The following is a 15877-nucleotide window of genomic DNA, read 5'->3' on the forward strand; positions in this document are numbered from 1 at the left end:
TCGCCGTTGTGGATCCTGGCAGCGGCATCGCTGCAGCGGGGTCCCAGCAGCGGATATGCCGTCAGCAGCAGGGTCCCTGCAGACAATGGGAACTAGCAGCGGTATTAATACTGCTACTAGTTCCCATCCGCCGCAGGGACCCCCACTGCTGACCGCATATCCGCTGCTGGGACCCCGCTGCCATGGCCCGTGGGTGCTCGGTTTCGGCGCCTATGCTTACACATTCGCCAGGAAGTTGGTTGGGCAGCTGACATTGGTGATGTCAGCTGATCGCCCCCCTCACGGGCCGATTACCATGGGAACGCCCATGAAACCATGGGAAGTGCCCAACATCGGTTGTGCAAACACATGGGGATGCGAATGACTCTAAATCAGGGTTGCCTACTTTTGTAGTCTCCTCTCCGGAAGAAGCCCTGAGAGGAGACTTTCAGCAGCACATCGTGGGGGGGGGGGACCCGATTTTCGGGAGCCTCTCAGCCATTCCGGGAGGGTAGGCAACCCTGATCTAAATAACTCCCTATGTCTATAATGCATTATACCAAGAGTAGGCAAACTGTGGCGCTACAGCTGCTGAGAAACTACACATCCCAGGATGCCCTGCCATGTTTTAGCATACCGTAAAAGCAAAACTGCTTCAGGGCATGCTGGGAGGCTTAGTTCCACAGTTGAAGGAGTGCCACGGGTTGCCAGCCCCTGACCTACAGTTTAGGGATGGCCATTGGTGCCTTTGCCATGGCAAAAGTGCACATCACCATCAATAGTGTAAAACTATGCAATGGGTGACCATCGATAGTTTACATATTGATGGTCATCTATTATGTGTGAGTGATTGGCCTGTGGGCCAATCAAAACATGTGGGTGGGGCTTCACAGGTGTTGGGGGCGGAGCTATGCGCCGTGTCCCGGCCCTTTAGGGGGAAAAAACCCATCGGTTTTGCTGTGCCATCGATGTAGGGAAACCATCTGGTTCTCCCCCATCGATTGCAAAAGTATTCGACATCGGCCATAAACCATCGATGATTTTGAATCATCGATGGTCAATGGCCATCCTTCCCTACTACAGTTACGATGAACCCATTTTGCAGCACAGTTCGGCCAGACAGTGTGCGCTCATGCAGATCTGCAATCTTAAAAATCAAATCTCTCTATTCTCTGTAGATTACCTAACACACTGGTGCCTTACAATCAATATCATCTTTATTTTCTAATTCTTATTAAATTATCTTTTTATTTTTATGGCGCCAATGAATGTCAGTAGCACCATTGGAGAATAACCAGAACATTGAACGTGAGTGAGAACACACAGAAACCAGCAGCTCGGTGCTCTGTAGCAGCAGTGCTAACCGCTGGGCCACCAAACTTCCCCAGTAATATTAGGATTTTGCAACAGGGAAGGAAGGATGTTTCCATATCTGTCTTATGCCTTGTCAGAACCATAATCCTCCATATATATGTATGGGCCATGTACGTACTAGGACAATTCTGCGAGAGAGGTTTCATTACTCACAGGAGGACCGCGAGGTCCTGGATACCCCCGAACAGGCGTCTTCTTTAGCGTTCCACCTGTAGGATAATTATACACCTGGAGACCTCCGGGCTCCCCCGATCCCCCCACTGAGTCGCTGTCGCTGGTGGTGAAAGTTGGCCTTGTGGTCATTGTCTCATTAGTCCTCTGTGGCGTGGTTGTAGGACTGGGCAGCTGGCCGTTAGATGTGTTCCTCACCACCGTCGGAAACGGACTAGGCTTGATGTATGTGAGATTTTTGGTGAGGTCTAGGATGTCACCTGTGGACTTGTCAGTGGGAAGATGTTCGGTCAGGACAGAACTTTTCTCCTCCTTGTCTGCAGTGATGTTCTCCTCCACTGGATCCACTTTCTTCAGCCGCTCATCTTTCTTTGTGGCCTTCCCCGTGGCTCCAGGGAGATAAAGTGTTCCTTGGCCAGAAGCAGGAATGAAGCCTTCTTCTTTCAGAGCCGACAAGTCCAACTCGCTCAGGTACTTGTGAGACACCGTTTGCTCAGTGAACAGTCCATGTCCCACTGACTCCTTCTGAGATGCGTTTGACAGAAGACCCTATAGAAAAAGACACCACATAACATATATTAATCAGCATTGCGGAATTCAGCATCACTGTACATGGAAAAAAGTACAATTCTCACACACACAGCCTACTTCCTATAAATTAGTAAATTCCACCACATGAGGGCAGTAGTACACCCTACAGTGCTCTCCAGAGGAGCACGGCTTAAATGGTTTTAGAGAAGTGGGCCAGTGCTAGGGTTTTCGGTAGCACCCTGTAAACTATAAATTTGTACCCTATGTCAATGTCGAGTTTTATACACGCCATTTTAGGATAGTATGGCCGCCATTTTGGTTCGCAGAGTTGCGCAAATAAAGTATACATACCCGAGTCTGTGTGACAAAGTGGACCAGAAGCGCAGCCATACTATTACACATAAATTCATAATGCCACTAACACTAAATAAAATATAGTTAATTAAAGGATTAGTGCACTACACATAGGTTAATTAGAAATACACGATTGTTTCTGTACATGTTTGGTATCATTATGTTCAGTGTCCCGTACACAGCATTCCGGTCACAGCCAAATATTCGCAAGTCCCATGGTCTGATAATTACGGACAAAATACCTATTATATGTATTTTTATCATGTGTCCTGTATGAGACAAAGGAATGCAGTTGTAACTAGTTTGTGTTGCTTTTTACGACCCCCGACGACATGCCAGCAAACAAAAGGACACCCAAGTACCCTTCCCCCCCCCTGCACGTCTCCAAGCCAGATGTAATACCTTGCCCAATCACTGAGGACTGGACATTCGAACCCTGACCAATATGAATGGCCTTTGTCCTCCCCCTTCTGACCCTATAAGATAGCCATCCCTTTGCTGGCTCTTTCTCTTATTTTGGAACTGCTGATGAATCCCCTCACCATTAACCCGGGCTATAGTTCAATCTGAATATAGCGAGCTCCGACCGGACTGCGCTGCGCTATTTCCCTGACGGTAACATTTGTATTCCCGTTTTATGTAATGTGGCTGATTATGATTGTATCTGTTTCTGCATCTTTATAAGTGTTTTTAAAGTACTTATTATTGTTAGATAAGTGTATCACGTGTTACTCTGTATATATTCTTATTTCTGTAATCCCCTTTTGTCCATTAGGGACTAAATACACTGTTTACGGAGAATCTATCTCCTCACCTTTATACCGTGGTCTCGTCCATTATTCGCATCTAGCGATAAGGTGTATTACGGACATTGTCCTTTAAAGTGTATTCGCAGATTAGAGACAAAGTACTGCGAAGGGATCTCCTATTAATGCATTGGTTCTTTCGTGTATAATACACGATAAAGGTACGCTACGCTGCGCTACGTTTTGTTCGCACGTAGCTAGGAATAAAGGGTACACAGGTTACGGACATAATACGTAACCTACGCTTTTCACTTATTGTTCTTTGATTATATAAACATCGGCTTTGATAATTGGGGGCTAGCGTCCGGCCGTTTCACACTCTAGAACTCGGTACCAAACGCGCGGCTTGACCTATACCAGCAAAAGGGTGGAAGTGATTATTTAACCATTGCTGGATAGGCCAGGTCCGCGGCGGTGCAGGGTTCGAGAGGTGCTAGCGTTTGAACCCGAAGTACAATAAGTGAAATCCAAGGAAACATTAAGCCACGTGTTTTAAAGTATATTTAAGTGTTTAGTAAACTGTACTTCTGCCTGCCACAAGTAGTTTAACGGGGTATAGTGTCTTGAGTTGCTTGTTCATTACAGTATATGTGCCACGTGCGATAAGGTTCGCACACGTGGAGACAAAGGCCTGTGTTTATTATAGTACATAGAGGATCCCTTCTGTGCAAAACTATAACTTTTATTGTTAGTTACTGCAGGGCCAGGGACTCCGCCACGTGGCGATAAGTTCTGGGCCTTTTACAGTAACGTGAAGCGTCTATTGTGTATTACGCAAGGTGCGCGCGCACGTGCTTACATTGGGAAATTTTCGCATCTTTGTACGTAATTTACGGATTAAGTTCGGGATTTATTTCGCATCTTTATACGTAACTTTCGGACGGAGTTAAGGGATTTATTCCATATTTATGCGCAATTACTGCGTACAGCGAAACCCGAACGCGACCTTGCAAATACACTATAGAACACGTGGGTGGCCGATTCATCGGCGGCCTGTGAACAGGTTTAACAAACGCACGTACATACGTGGCTGTTCACTGGCACTGCACATGCAGCACACATAGGAACCCAAAGGTGAACAGTATTAATCACTAGCTTTATTTAAAACAGTATAGTAACATACTGTGGATAAAGCGGTAATTAATAAGAGAAAATAAGTTTTTCTTTTATTGTTCATTTTTCCCCAAAACAAGCAACTTAAGCATTATTTTAATAGATTCCTATAGCCATTAAAAGGGATTTATACCTGCATAAGTATCTAGTGAGAAACTACCAACCTGGGAAGATTTTCTGTATAGAAATATTTCAAGTTTGAGCGTAAGACCAAGGTGTAACTAGCACCCAGTGTGAAACAATCACTGAGGTGAACGGGTGTGTGACGACACGACTCAGCGTAGTAGCGCAGTCCGGTGTAGGACAGTCCGGTGTAGGACAAGGTGCACGTGACGACGTGCCCATAGGAACTGCCCCTTCCGTGGACCTACCTATTTTGATTCACCGGGAGGGTACAAGAAGCTAAATCGGAACCCAGTGATCTGATCAGCTGCTTTAGAAATACCAGTTTTTGAGGATACAGGAAAAACAAGTTTTGTTGTGTTCTGGAAAAATTTGGCCGCACCTTGCAAGTTGACTAGCAGTTCGCTACTAGCCGAAAGACTTGGTGATTGAGTACTATTACCTCGTACCCTGCGCGCCTCGCTTAAGTGTGGGACCGTTGCAGGTCGCTGAGGAGGAGTGTTTTGGGAGCTACTCACTGATAAACGACCCACCGGCCCTTTGAAGTGAACCTATAAATTCCCTTAAGGGGGAACCGTAGCTCGCACCAAGGGGCCGTGCTACCTAGGGAGGAATTACGCCGACCACAAGGATTGGCGGCATTCATAATGTGTTGAAGCACGGTGAACGAGCAGTTGTTTACTTAAATAAATGGAAGGAAATGACTCAGGGCAGCAAGTTAGAATTTCCCAGTGTTGGTAGTTTTGATCCAGAAATCTTATCAGCAGTTAGAGATCAGATATGTTTGCTCTTGCCACTCGAGGAAAGAGTTGAACAGAATGAATGTCTAAAATTGTGGCAGAAGGAAAGTACAATCCAAAGGGAACATAGTTATCTGTCAGATGCAAGTATAATCAGCCACAGGAATACGAATGTTTCTACTCCCCAATATGTAAAAAAGGGAACAATTCAAGTCCAAAGTGAAACCAAAAATAACCTGAAAATGAATAACTTGTGTACTGTTTTTACCCCCTATAAGCAAGATACTGATCCACAGGAGGGATTCCTGACGTCAGCCATCCCTTGCGAAGCTAGCGGACAGGAGAGAGAGGCTGAGGCAGCCCAAGCTGCTGCTGCCATTCTGGTCGAGGAGATGGCTGATGCCAGGAACACAATTGGAGACACAGGTAAGTACACACAACACAGCACTGAGATAGTTATTCCTGGGATGTTGTCCAATGGTGCAGGGGGGAGTGAACCCCCCCCCCCCCCCCTCTGCACACAGTGGAACCTCCTTGTGGACGGGGAGACAGGGATGAGGTAATGCCTATAAAGGATAGCGACATGCACAATACGTGGACACGATTGGAACGTCATAATCATCAAAAATTTCCCTGATCCCAGCAAAGATCTGGCAAAGTGTCAGAAATTTGTAAGGGAAAGAGGAAATTCAAATGAGCCCACCAATAAGGATTGGCGATGCATGTTGAGAGCTTGCCTCCCTTCACACATAGATGTCCCGAAATTCATTCGGGACAGTGGTGTGGAGCGCGATAAGATCTTAACTGAACAGGGCAACCAGGAAAATATACACCTAATAAATATACAATTGGGTGTATATTTCCCAGCGACGGTTGAAAATACTCTGAGGTTCACCATCAAACAAAAAGATGGTGAGTCTGCCAGCATATATTTCAACCGTGCTTTGCAGGCGTTGCCAAAACACTCTGGTATCCCCGACCCCAGGGACAACATACATCTTAAGGGAGTGATTGTCTCTGTGCTGATACAAGGTCTTAGGGAAAATTTGAGAACCAGCATAGAAACCATTCACCCCAACTGCAGACAGATGACAATACATACTTTAAAGAAATCTGCTATTGATCTGGACAAACGATTTATGACAGAAAGACAGACAAACGGCATGCAGAAACTGATAACAGCCGATAGTCACACTTTTAGTAAGGATCCAACCAATAACATACCACACCCAAGGCAAGACACGGTAAGACAAAAACAAACTGTATGTTTCAAATGTGGAAACAAAGGACACATAGCTAGACATTGCAGGGTAAGTAACCATAGGAAACATAACACATATGTAAGTAACTGGGAGACACAATGGGAGAAGACAGGTAGGTCTCAACACATAGCCATAGCCCCACCTAGTAGCCAACGCCGCCCTAAGCATGACACATATATGCAAACAGGGAGTAGGACACACATACACCCCACAACCAGGTAACGTAAGACAATATCTGAGGGAGGAGCCTCAGATATGGGTAAGTGAAATGGTTTAAATGTAAAAGTTTTTTTTTATCAAACCCGTTAACAACATTCCCTCCTGGTCTAGGTTGTGCCAAGCAAATAGCAGTTACAATTGGGGTAACAGGAAAAGTGCAGCATTACCCATTGGTAAAACAAATAGAGATCATAATCGGGCCCTTGCATATCAAATGCTCTGCCTTATTGACTGCAGCGGCTACGATTGACCTTCAAATTACAGAACTACCTTGAAATATAAGTTATGTCTGCTGCTGGACTCCAGAGAATTCATAACTTAGAGACAACAGGACCAGTATGCACGAACTAGATGCAAAATTGTTAGATATACCCCCATGACTAATGCTGCACTGTACTGTTATAGATTTTTTTTTAACCCATCTAAGGTAGCAAAAACTACAGCACAAATACCGAGTTCCCTTTGAACTAAAGATGGGCAGGACACAGGATTAATGGCAACGATAGCTTCAAATAGAAACCCATTTAAAAACAAAGAGCATAGCGCCCCAAAGTACAGCTTCACCATTTGAAACCTGAGGTTGAGCTGGAAAAATACCCTGTGAAATAACAAGGTTCCCAAATGAGAACTTTTAGCTAAATACCCCTAGACACAGCCCATATTCACAACCCCACTGGGAAAGAGAAAGGAGGGAGGGCTTACAGATCAGAACAGGAGTTGAAAAGGGTAAGAACCAAATAGTTGAGAGCCAATTCCCCCCATAGTGCCAAATCCTGGTGTCATCCAAATAAAAGAGAAATTTTCTGTTGAAATAAATGTACACATTACTGTCATTAATTTTTTCTACCCTTTTGAGTTTTTCTCTCTCTCTTTTTCCATTTTTTTTCTCTTCCCCTACTCTTCTGTTCCAGAAACTTTAGAGAGCCACAAAGCCCCTCCCCCGGGTCTTGCGGGATCGCACACTGTCCTTACAGCCCACAAATGGGTTGATACCAATACAATGGGTCAATGATCTATTGTTATGTCCTTTGCTCATTCACAACACCAGCAGATGGCGATAGACAACTTCTGGTGTATCCTCCTGAGGCAGGACATAAGGTATCTCAGGACAGATTGCGGTTGCGCCTGAACAGGGGGGAGAGGAGGAGGGGGAAATCTGGGACACATTAGTAACCATAAACCCACAAATCATAGAAAAATAGCTCGAAAAATCTGTCGCACTCCCAGCCGAGAAAGAACTATTGTGAATATGCGGTACCCCATAAAGCGAGTAGTCACAAAATATATTTTTCAGTAAATTTTGAACAAAGTCCCAGTAACCTTAAGCATTGCTCCTTATGTTACCCAGGGCAACCACAGCCACCATCTTGTGAAAAAGCAGTCCAAGTAGTGCACAAAGCATTCCCCTTCAACAGAGAATGAAAATGGTTGTAAAACGTATTTACATATAAATAGGTGCAATCACAAAACCCATGTCTTCACAGACAGATGTGGAGAGTAAAGAAGGAGAAACAGGCCTGATTACAGCCTTTGCCATGGGTATGACTGACACAAGAGACCATGTGATTTGGAATACTAGACCTGCTGAGGGGGCGACAGATATAGTGACGTAAGAAACCTGGTGATGCCAGCAGAGGCGTAGCTAGGGCGGAGCCGGTGGAGCACAAGCTCCAGGCGCAGGGATGTCACCTGGCGCCGGAGCTGTGCTCTCTGCCGCCGGCTCTCCCGCCCTGCTCGCCTGCTCTGCCCGGTGTCAGACACAGAGTGCACTGTGCGACCGTGCTAGACTCCTGCTGGCGCCCACCTGCTGAACCCACCAACCCGCTAGCTTACTGCAGCCAGCCGGCACCACCCGCCCGCCCCGCTCACCCACCCACACGCTAGCTTACTCCTGTCGCCAAGAGAGGCGCTACCCTTCCCCTTCCTGACACCACTGCTGATTGGCGCCGCAGCCTGCTCCTGTCAAAATATGACAGGCAGCGGGCTCAGCGCGCCGCACATGTGGCGCAGCAGCGGCTCTAAATAGACAGCATCATGGATCGCTCACTGACCATGATGCTGCCCTCACAGTGAGGAGACATGGCTGCAGTGACTAGAGAGGAGAGAGGAGCCGAAAGCTGCTGCTCCTACAGACACTTGGAGGATAGAAGAAGCTGGCTGGCTGACGGGAGAAGGATCTGGCTGCCGGGAGGAGGCACTGACTGCAGCAGAGGAGGTAACTTATACTAGGGAAGAGGCTGGCCGCTGCACATTTAAGAAAAGGAAGTGTCATACAGTATGTATTGGACACTATTCTGGGCAATATGGTGTATTGGGCACCACTCTTGGCATTATATGTATTGGGCACTCTGGGGCATTATATGTATTGGGCACTCTGGGGCATTATATGTATTGGGCACTAGAGATAGAGCTCCTGGCAAATGGCGTGCATGTGAGTTAAACGCTTGTGTGCCCCATTCCCGGCAATGGACATGTCCTGGCGAACGGCGCACCCGATGGTGGTGGCTCCATTGGAATATGTACTGGGCACTACCCTGTGCATTATCTTTTTTGGGTACTACTCTGGGCATTATGGCCCTCATTCTGGTTGACTAGCAAAGGAGCAGTTTCATAAAAAGGCACTAGTACTGTGGCATTAAGTGTATAAGTGTCATTACTGTGTGGTGTAATGTTTATAAGGGGTACTACTGTGCGAAGTATATGTTGTATATAATGAGCAAGGTCAGTCCCCTTGGCAACGAGCAAGGTGAGTCCCCTTGGCAACGAGCAAGGTCAGCTCCCTTGGCAACAAGCAAGGTCAGTCCCCTTGGCAACAAGTAAGGCCTTTTCGCCGCGCAAGAGCCCCACCTACTACAAATCGGGGGGGGGGGGGCGCAAAACATGCCCTTGCCCCGGGCACCGTGGCACCTAGCTACACCACTGGATGCCAGCCTGACCAATGTCGTACTGCAGTGTACAATTAAACCCAGTTACTCGAGCACTTCCTACTTGTCTACACAGTGTAGTTGCCATAGCACTACCGGTAAACAAAACTGAGAATGTGGTGTTGGGGTGTGTTTTAACTGGTTATGCTCCTCATATAGTCTGGACACTCCTAAAATTCTGCCTAAACATGTGAAAAATATTCATCAGCCAAGTTCACTAAATGGGAACTTGCATTAATGAATTCTATAAATGTTACCAGTAAAATGGGTAATATTGTAAACCCAGCAACACTCTTACCAGGTGTGCCCTCCAAGGCACAAAGGGTGGATTGGTGCTGAGGTTGCTGGAATGGTGGAATTTAGTGGGAGCCGAGACGAATATGATTGCATGACATGTTTGAATCAGACCTTTGCAGCATGCCCCCAAAGGGTGGTAACAACCCATTGGAAGAGGTAATTCATTTTTTTTTCTTTCTCTCCCTCATTCTTTCCACAACACTAAGAGGGGAAAATTGTACACTGGCTATACCGTAATAGATGGAAAAGGCATAGTAGAGGCTGAACCCATTGGACGTCTCACTCAGCAACAGCAGCCTTATTAGTAGTACTGCGGGCTGAGAGAAAAACAGCCAATATTCATGCCGACTCCAAGTACGTTTGTTGGGGTAATGCAGAAGATCTTAGGCCCTATGGCGCCTCAGAGATGTTTGTTTCAGTAGCTGGCACTCCAGTGGCGCAAGCGTTGTAAGTTTAAAAGATTCCTGACAGTCACACAGCTGCCGGACAGAGTGGCTGTTATCAAGTGTAAAGCCCACACCTTCGATAAGGATTAAGTGTCACTTGATAATGAACACGCTGGCAAGGCAGCTGGGTGAGCCATGCGCTCTACGGATAATGTTTGTGTTCCCCCTGTAAATGTCAGTGTATTCACATAGAAATACAAGATTTGTGTCCCCTGCAGGAGAAGCAGTCTGGAAGCCGAAGGGATGTGGACAGGAATAGAAAGATGGACAAGGAAAACCAGTGACTCTGAGAACATGCCAAACTGTCAGGGCAGAGATAGCCCATGGCCTGACTTGTCTTGACAGGGAAGGTATGTGGAAAATTAGTCCGAAATTACTGGTGGGCCCACAGACAGGTAAGACGACAGGGTCATGCCTTACTTGTCTGGGGAAAGAAATAGGAACGGCTGTTCCCACAGAGCCATCTCCACATCCCTCCTCCAGCAGGATCCTCTGCAGGTAATACAAATCGACTTTGTACAGTCCACTCTAGAAGCGTTTTAGTTATTTATTTACTTATTTTTTTATATATATGTGTTGACGTTTTTGTGTATAGATATGGCAGCCCAGAAGCACCCCTGAGTATGCAAGTATATACTGTATGAAAGATTTTAAGTCATGTGTAAACCTCTAGGGACTGATGGTACACCCCACAATCTCTTTTTGTAGTAGTAGAATCACTCTCAGAACTCCACCTCATTTGTCCCCATCGAAACATTGCTTGGCGGGCAGCCACACGTTATGGTAATCCCACAAGGAGATCCTAGACCACACCACGAAAAATAATGCAAATGATGTATCCACACCTGGAAAACTGCAGCAAAAGGACTTTGTTGACACCTGTTGTGAACTGTCATAACCATGAACCAGGAGATGTTGTTGTTTCCCCTGCTTTGCCATATACAGGTTGCTTGATAGTCTTGTTGACCAGCACTACCTCAATAACAAAGTCGCAGAAAGAGAGATTCGGGTACGTTCGTCCTACTGCCAAAAGACCAGAAACCCAGAAGGTCCTTACATTCAAGGGCGAAAGAAAGAAATCGCTAGAGGCACCATTCCGGAGGACTGGAGAGCAGCTAAGGTCAAGCAACCTGTACAAGCTACAAAAGGGACTGTGACACACCCCACTGGTAACAGGTTGGAAGGATCACTAACAAGTTTTTTTCCTTTCTCAGTTTTCTCCATTATTTTGGGTCCTATTCTTGTCTCCCCCCCACTATCCGTTCTTATCTTCAAAGTCAAGGATACTGCTTTCGCACTGCTGCCAGGTATTGGACAGACGATACAGAGTTCTGAGAGTGTGTTACCCGTCCCAGTTTAGGTCAAGGTAGAATCTATAAGCTTGACACGTTACCCAGGACCGGATGTTTGATAGTGATAATACCAGCATACTTAAAAGCATACCAAAAAGAGAGACAACAAAGAGTTCAAGGGTCTGTTGTCACAAACAATGCCTACCAAAGGATGCCATATCTGAAAAACAATTGTATATAGTGTAACCTCCCCTGTTTTTATCCCAAGATTTGTACATTATCCTTCGTCACCCTGAGTAGATTGTTCGATAAATGTGGCCCCTCATTTATCCATGATCCTGGATTGGCCAAAGAGCAGATGGTTTACTCCCCTTATATGTTTGACTCACTGATCCCAAATTTCTCTGTTAGGATTATGAATTTCTGTGTTATTAGGAAAAATGTTTGTACTGTGACAGTTTTATATTTACTGTCAAAGGGTGGACTGTCAATGTCGAGTTTTATACACGCCATTTTAGGATAGTATGGCCGCCATTTTGGTTCGCAGAGTTGCGCAAATAAAGTATACATACCCGAGTCTGTGTGACAAAGTGGACCAGAAGCGCAGCCATACTATTACACATAAATTCATAATGCCACTAACACTAAATAAAATATAGTTAATTAAAGGATTAGTGCACTACACATAGGTTAATTAGAAATACACGATTGTTTCTGTACATGTTTGGTATCATTATGTTCAGTGTCCCGTACACAGCATTCTGGTCACAGCCAAATATTCGCAAGTCCCATGGTCTGATAATTACGGACAAAATACCTATTATATGTATTTTTATCATGTGTCCTGTATGAGACAAAGGAATGCAGTTGTAACTAGTTTGTGTTGCTTTTTACGACCCCCGACGACATGCCAGCAAACAAAAGGACACCCAAGTACCCTTCCCCCCCCATCCCCCCATGCACGTCTCCAAGCCAGATGTAATACCTTGCCCAATCACTGAGGACTGGACATTCGAACCCTGACCAATAGGAATGGCCTTTGTCCTCCCCCTTCTGACCCTATAAGATAGCCATCCCTTTGCTGGCTCTTTCTCTTATTTTGGAACTGCTGATGAATCCCCTCACCATTAACCCGGGCTATAGTTCAATCTGAATATAGCGAGCTCCGACCGGACTGCGCTGCGCTATTTCCCTGACGGTAACATTTGTATTCCCGTTTTATGTAATGTGGCTGATTATGATTGTATCTGTTTCTGCATCTTTATAAGTGTTTTTAAAGTACTTATTATTGTTAGATAAGTGTATCACGTGTTACTCTGTATATATTCTTATTTCTGTAATCCCCTTTTGTCCATTAGGGACTAAATACACTGTTTACGGAGAATCTATCTCCTCACCTTTATACCGTGGACTCGTCCATTATTCGCATCTAGCGATAAGGTGTATTACGGACATTGTCCTTTAAATTGTATTCGCAGATTAGAGACAAAGTACTGCGAAGGGATCTCCTATTAATGCATTGGTTCTTTCGTGTATAATACACGATAAAGGTACGCTACGCTGCGCTACGTTTTGTTCGCACGTAGCTAGGAATAAAGGGTACACAGGTTACGGACATAATACGTAACCTACGCTTTTCACTTATTGTTCTTTGATCATATAAATATCGGCTTTGATACCTACCTACCGTACTTTATAAAGGAACAGCAGTCTCACAAGGAAGAGTTGTCACACAATAGTACCCCCAATTGTGAAGATTTGGTCAGGAGTAATGGTGTCCGAAATACAAGCCGGTACTATCATGAGTTCCCTCATATACTGTCTTCGGGTACCTAGAGGTACTGATTCTTTATAGAAGACAAAGGGTGATCACACCAAATACTGGTTTGATTTAGATTCTCTTCTTTTCATTTGCTTTGCATTTTGTTAATTGATAACAATTAACTATTAACACTTCTATTTTGGAAAGCAGTCTTACCTTGCAGCATTTATTTCACCCCTGCCTAAAACATTTGCACAGTAATGTACATTCATTAATAATAATAATAATAATAATATACCTGTATACCACAGCGGTCCTAGAACCTCCATGTGAGGTGTTATGGTGTGTACACACGGTGAGATCCCCTTGCTATTCGACTTAAGATTCGACTGCTATACAATCCTTGCTAACTCTGTACTTTTTACATACAATTGATGCTATCAGCATTAGATGTGCACTATATAGTCATTGCTGCCCTGTCTATCTGGGTTTCGATTTGTGCTGTCACGGGAGCGCGCATCGGGATCGCAAGGTAAAAAACCTATACGATCTGCATGCGATTTTGACTATATAGTCAAAATCTCATGCTGGATTGTACCCGTGTGTACACAGCATTAGACTCATAAAACCATTAAAGCTTATGTGACTGTACACATTTCATTTACATATCGGCATAGGACACAATAAGGATGTGGATTATACTAGCGCAAAAACACTGAGATCTAATAATAGTATACAGGATTTTGTTTCCAGACACTAAAAACAGCAGTACAGTCACAGCATGTATCACCAATAATCATACAGTACTTGGCAACCCTCCCTGATTGTCAGGGATACTCCCTGAATTAGCAGCAACCTTCCTCACTCCATGAATTAGCAGCAACCTTCCTCACTCCCTTAATTATCAGCAATCTCCCTCACTTTCTGAGTTATCAGCATTCTCCATCACTCCCTGAATTAGCAGCAATCTCCCCACTCCCTGAATTAGCAGCAATCTCCCCACTCCCTGAATTAGCAGCAATCTCCCTCACTCCATTATTATTATAATTTTATTTATAAGGTGCCACAAGTGTTTCACAGTGCCGTACAAAGGAACAATACAGGGAGACAAAGCTCGGCATAACATTGAATAAATGACAAAAATACAGTACAAATAAAGAGCGCCACAGATCAATACAGATTACAGTTTAAAAGTAAGTAGTGAGGACTTAATCAACATACAACTAGAGGCTTGAGGCCAATGATGGAGATGAGTATGCAGACGAAGATGGTCACTGAGTGTTGGAGTATAAGAGAGCTGTGAGTGAAATGTAAAGAGAAGTGGGCTTTGACAACAGGAGGGAAGAGGGCCCTACTCGGAGGAGTTTACAATCTAGTAGGAAGGGGAGACAGACAGATTACAAGAGGTGCAAGCGAGTGGGTGGTGGTTAGATAGCAGGATGTAAACAGGCAAGGGGCCGGAGAACCAGCTGGTTTATGCAGTGGAAGGGTAAGCTTTGATGAATAGGTGAGTTTTCAGTGCCCGTTTGAAGCTTTGCAAGGTCGGGGAGAGTCTAATGGAGCGAGGGAGTGCGTTCCACTGAAGGGGTGCAGCACTGGCAAAGTCCTGTACTCTAGCATGGGAAGCATTGGTCAGGGTGGAGGAGAGACGACAGTCATCAGCCGACCGTAGAGGGCGGGAGGGTGTATGAATGGAGATGAGGTTAGAGATATATGGAGCAATGGAATTAGAGATGGCCCTGTATGTGAGTGTGAGGTGTTTGAAGAGGATTCTGAATTAGCAGCAAAATTAGCAGCAATCTCCCTCGCTCCATGAATTAGCAGCAACCTTCCTCACTCCATGAATTAGCACAAATCTCCCTCACTCCCTGAATTATCAGCAATCTCCCTCACTCCCTGACTTATCAGCAATCTCCATCACTCCCTGAATTATCAGCAATCTTCATCACTCCCTGAATTAGCAGCAATCTCCCTCACTCCCTGAATTAGCAGCAATCTCCCCACTCCCTGAATTAGCAGCAATCTCCCTCACTCCCTGATATGGCGGCAATCTCCCTCACTCCCTGATTTAGCAGCAACCTTCCTCACTCCATGAATTAGCAGCAATCTCCCTCACTCCCTGAATTAGCAGCAATCTCCCTCACTCCCTGAATTAGCACAAATCTCCCTTACTCCCTGAAGAGTCTAGCAATCTCCCTGATTGCACCGTTCCCTCATTATGTAGCTAGAATATAGTTGGGGGTGGGGGAATAAACCAGAAATACAGAATATACATTTATATGGCATAAATGAGATCCAGCAAAGCCTCTTACCTCATCTGAGGAGAACAAGTCCAAGCTAAGGAGGACCAGGAGGAGGTGGATAAAACCATGGTCAGGAGCACCGACCATTGCCCCAAGCAGGCTGGACAGCATCCGAGGAAAGCTGAGGCTCTAGGAATCGTTGGCTTTTACTATTTGTTTCCTAGAATCCTGAACACAGCCC

At 45.3% G+C, this 15877-nt stretch overlaps 1 protein-coding gene across 1 annotated transcript in view; it reads right to left on the minus strand.

Moving 5' to 3' along the window:
- LOC146035271 (uncharacterized) overlaps positions 1 to 15877 on the minus strand; it is a 218041-nt gene that overhangs the window by 68896 nt on the left and 133268 nt on the right. Inside the window, exon 7 of the mRNA XM_083158626.1 lies at positions 1507 to 2073. Within this exon, the coding sequence (XP_083014752.1) occupies positions 1507 to 2073 (567 nt within the window). The remainder of the gene's footprint in view (positions 1 to 1506; positions 2074 to 15877) is intronic.

This window comes from Crinia signifera, chromosome 9 (assembly GCF_055691185.1).
Source record: "Crinia signifera chromosome 9, ASM5569118v1, whole genome shotgun sequence".
Classification (NCBI taxonomy): Eukaryota; Metazoa; Chordata; class Amphibia; order Anura; family Myobatrachidae; genus Crinia; species Crinia signifera.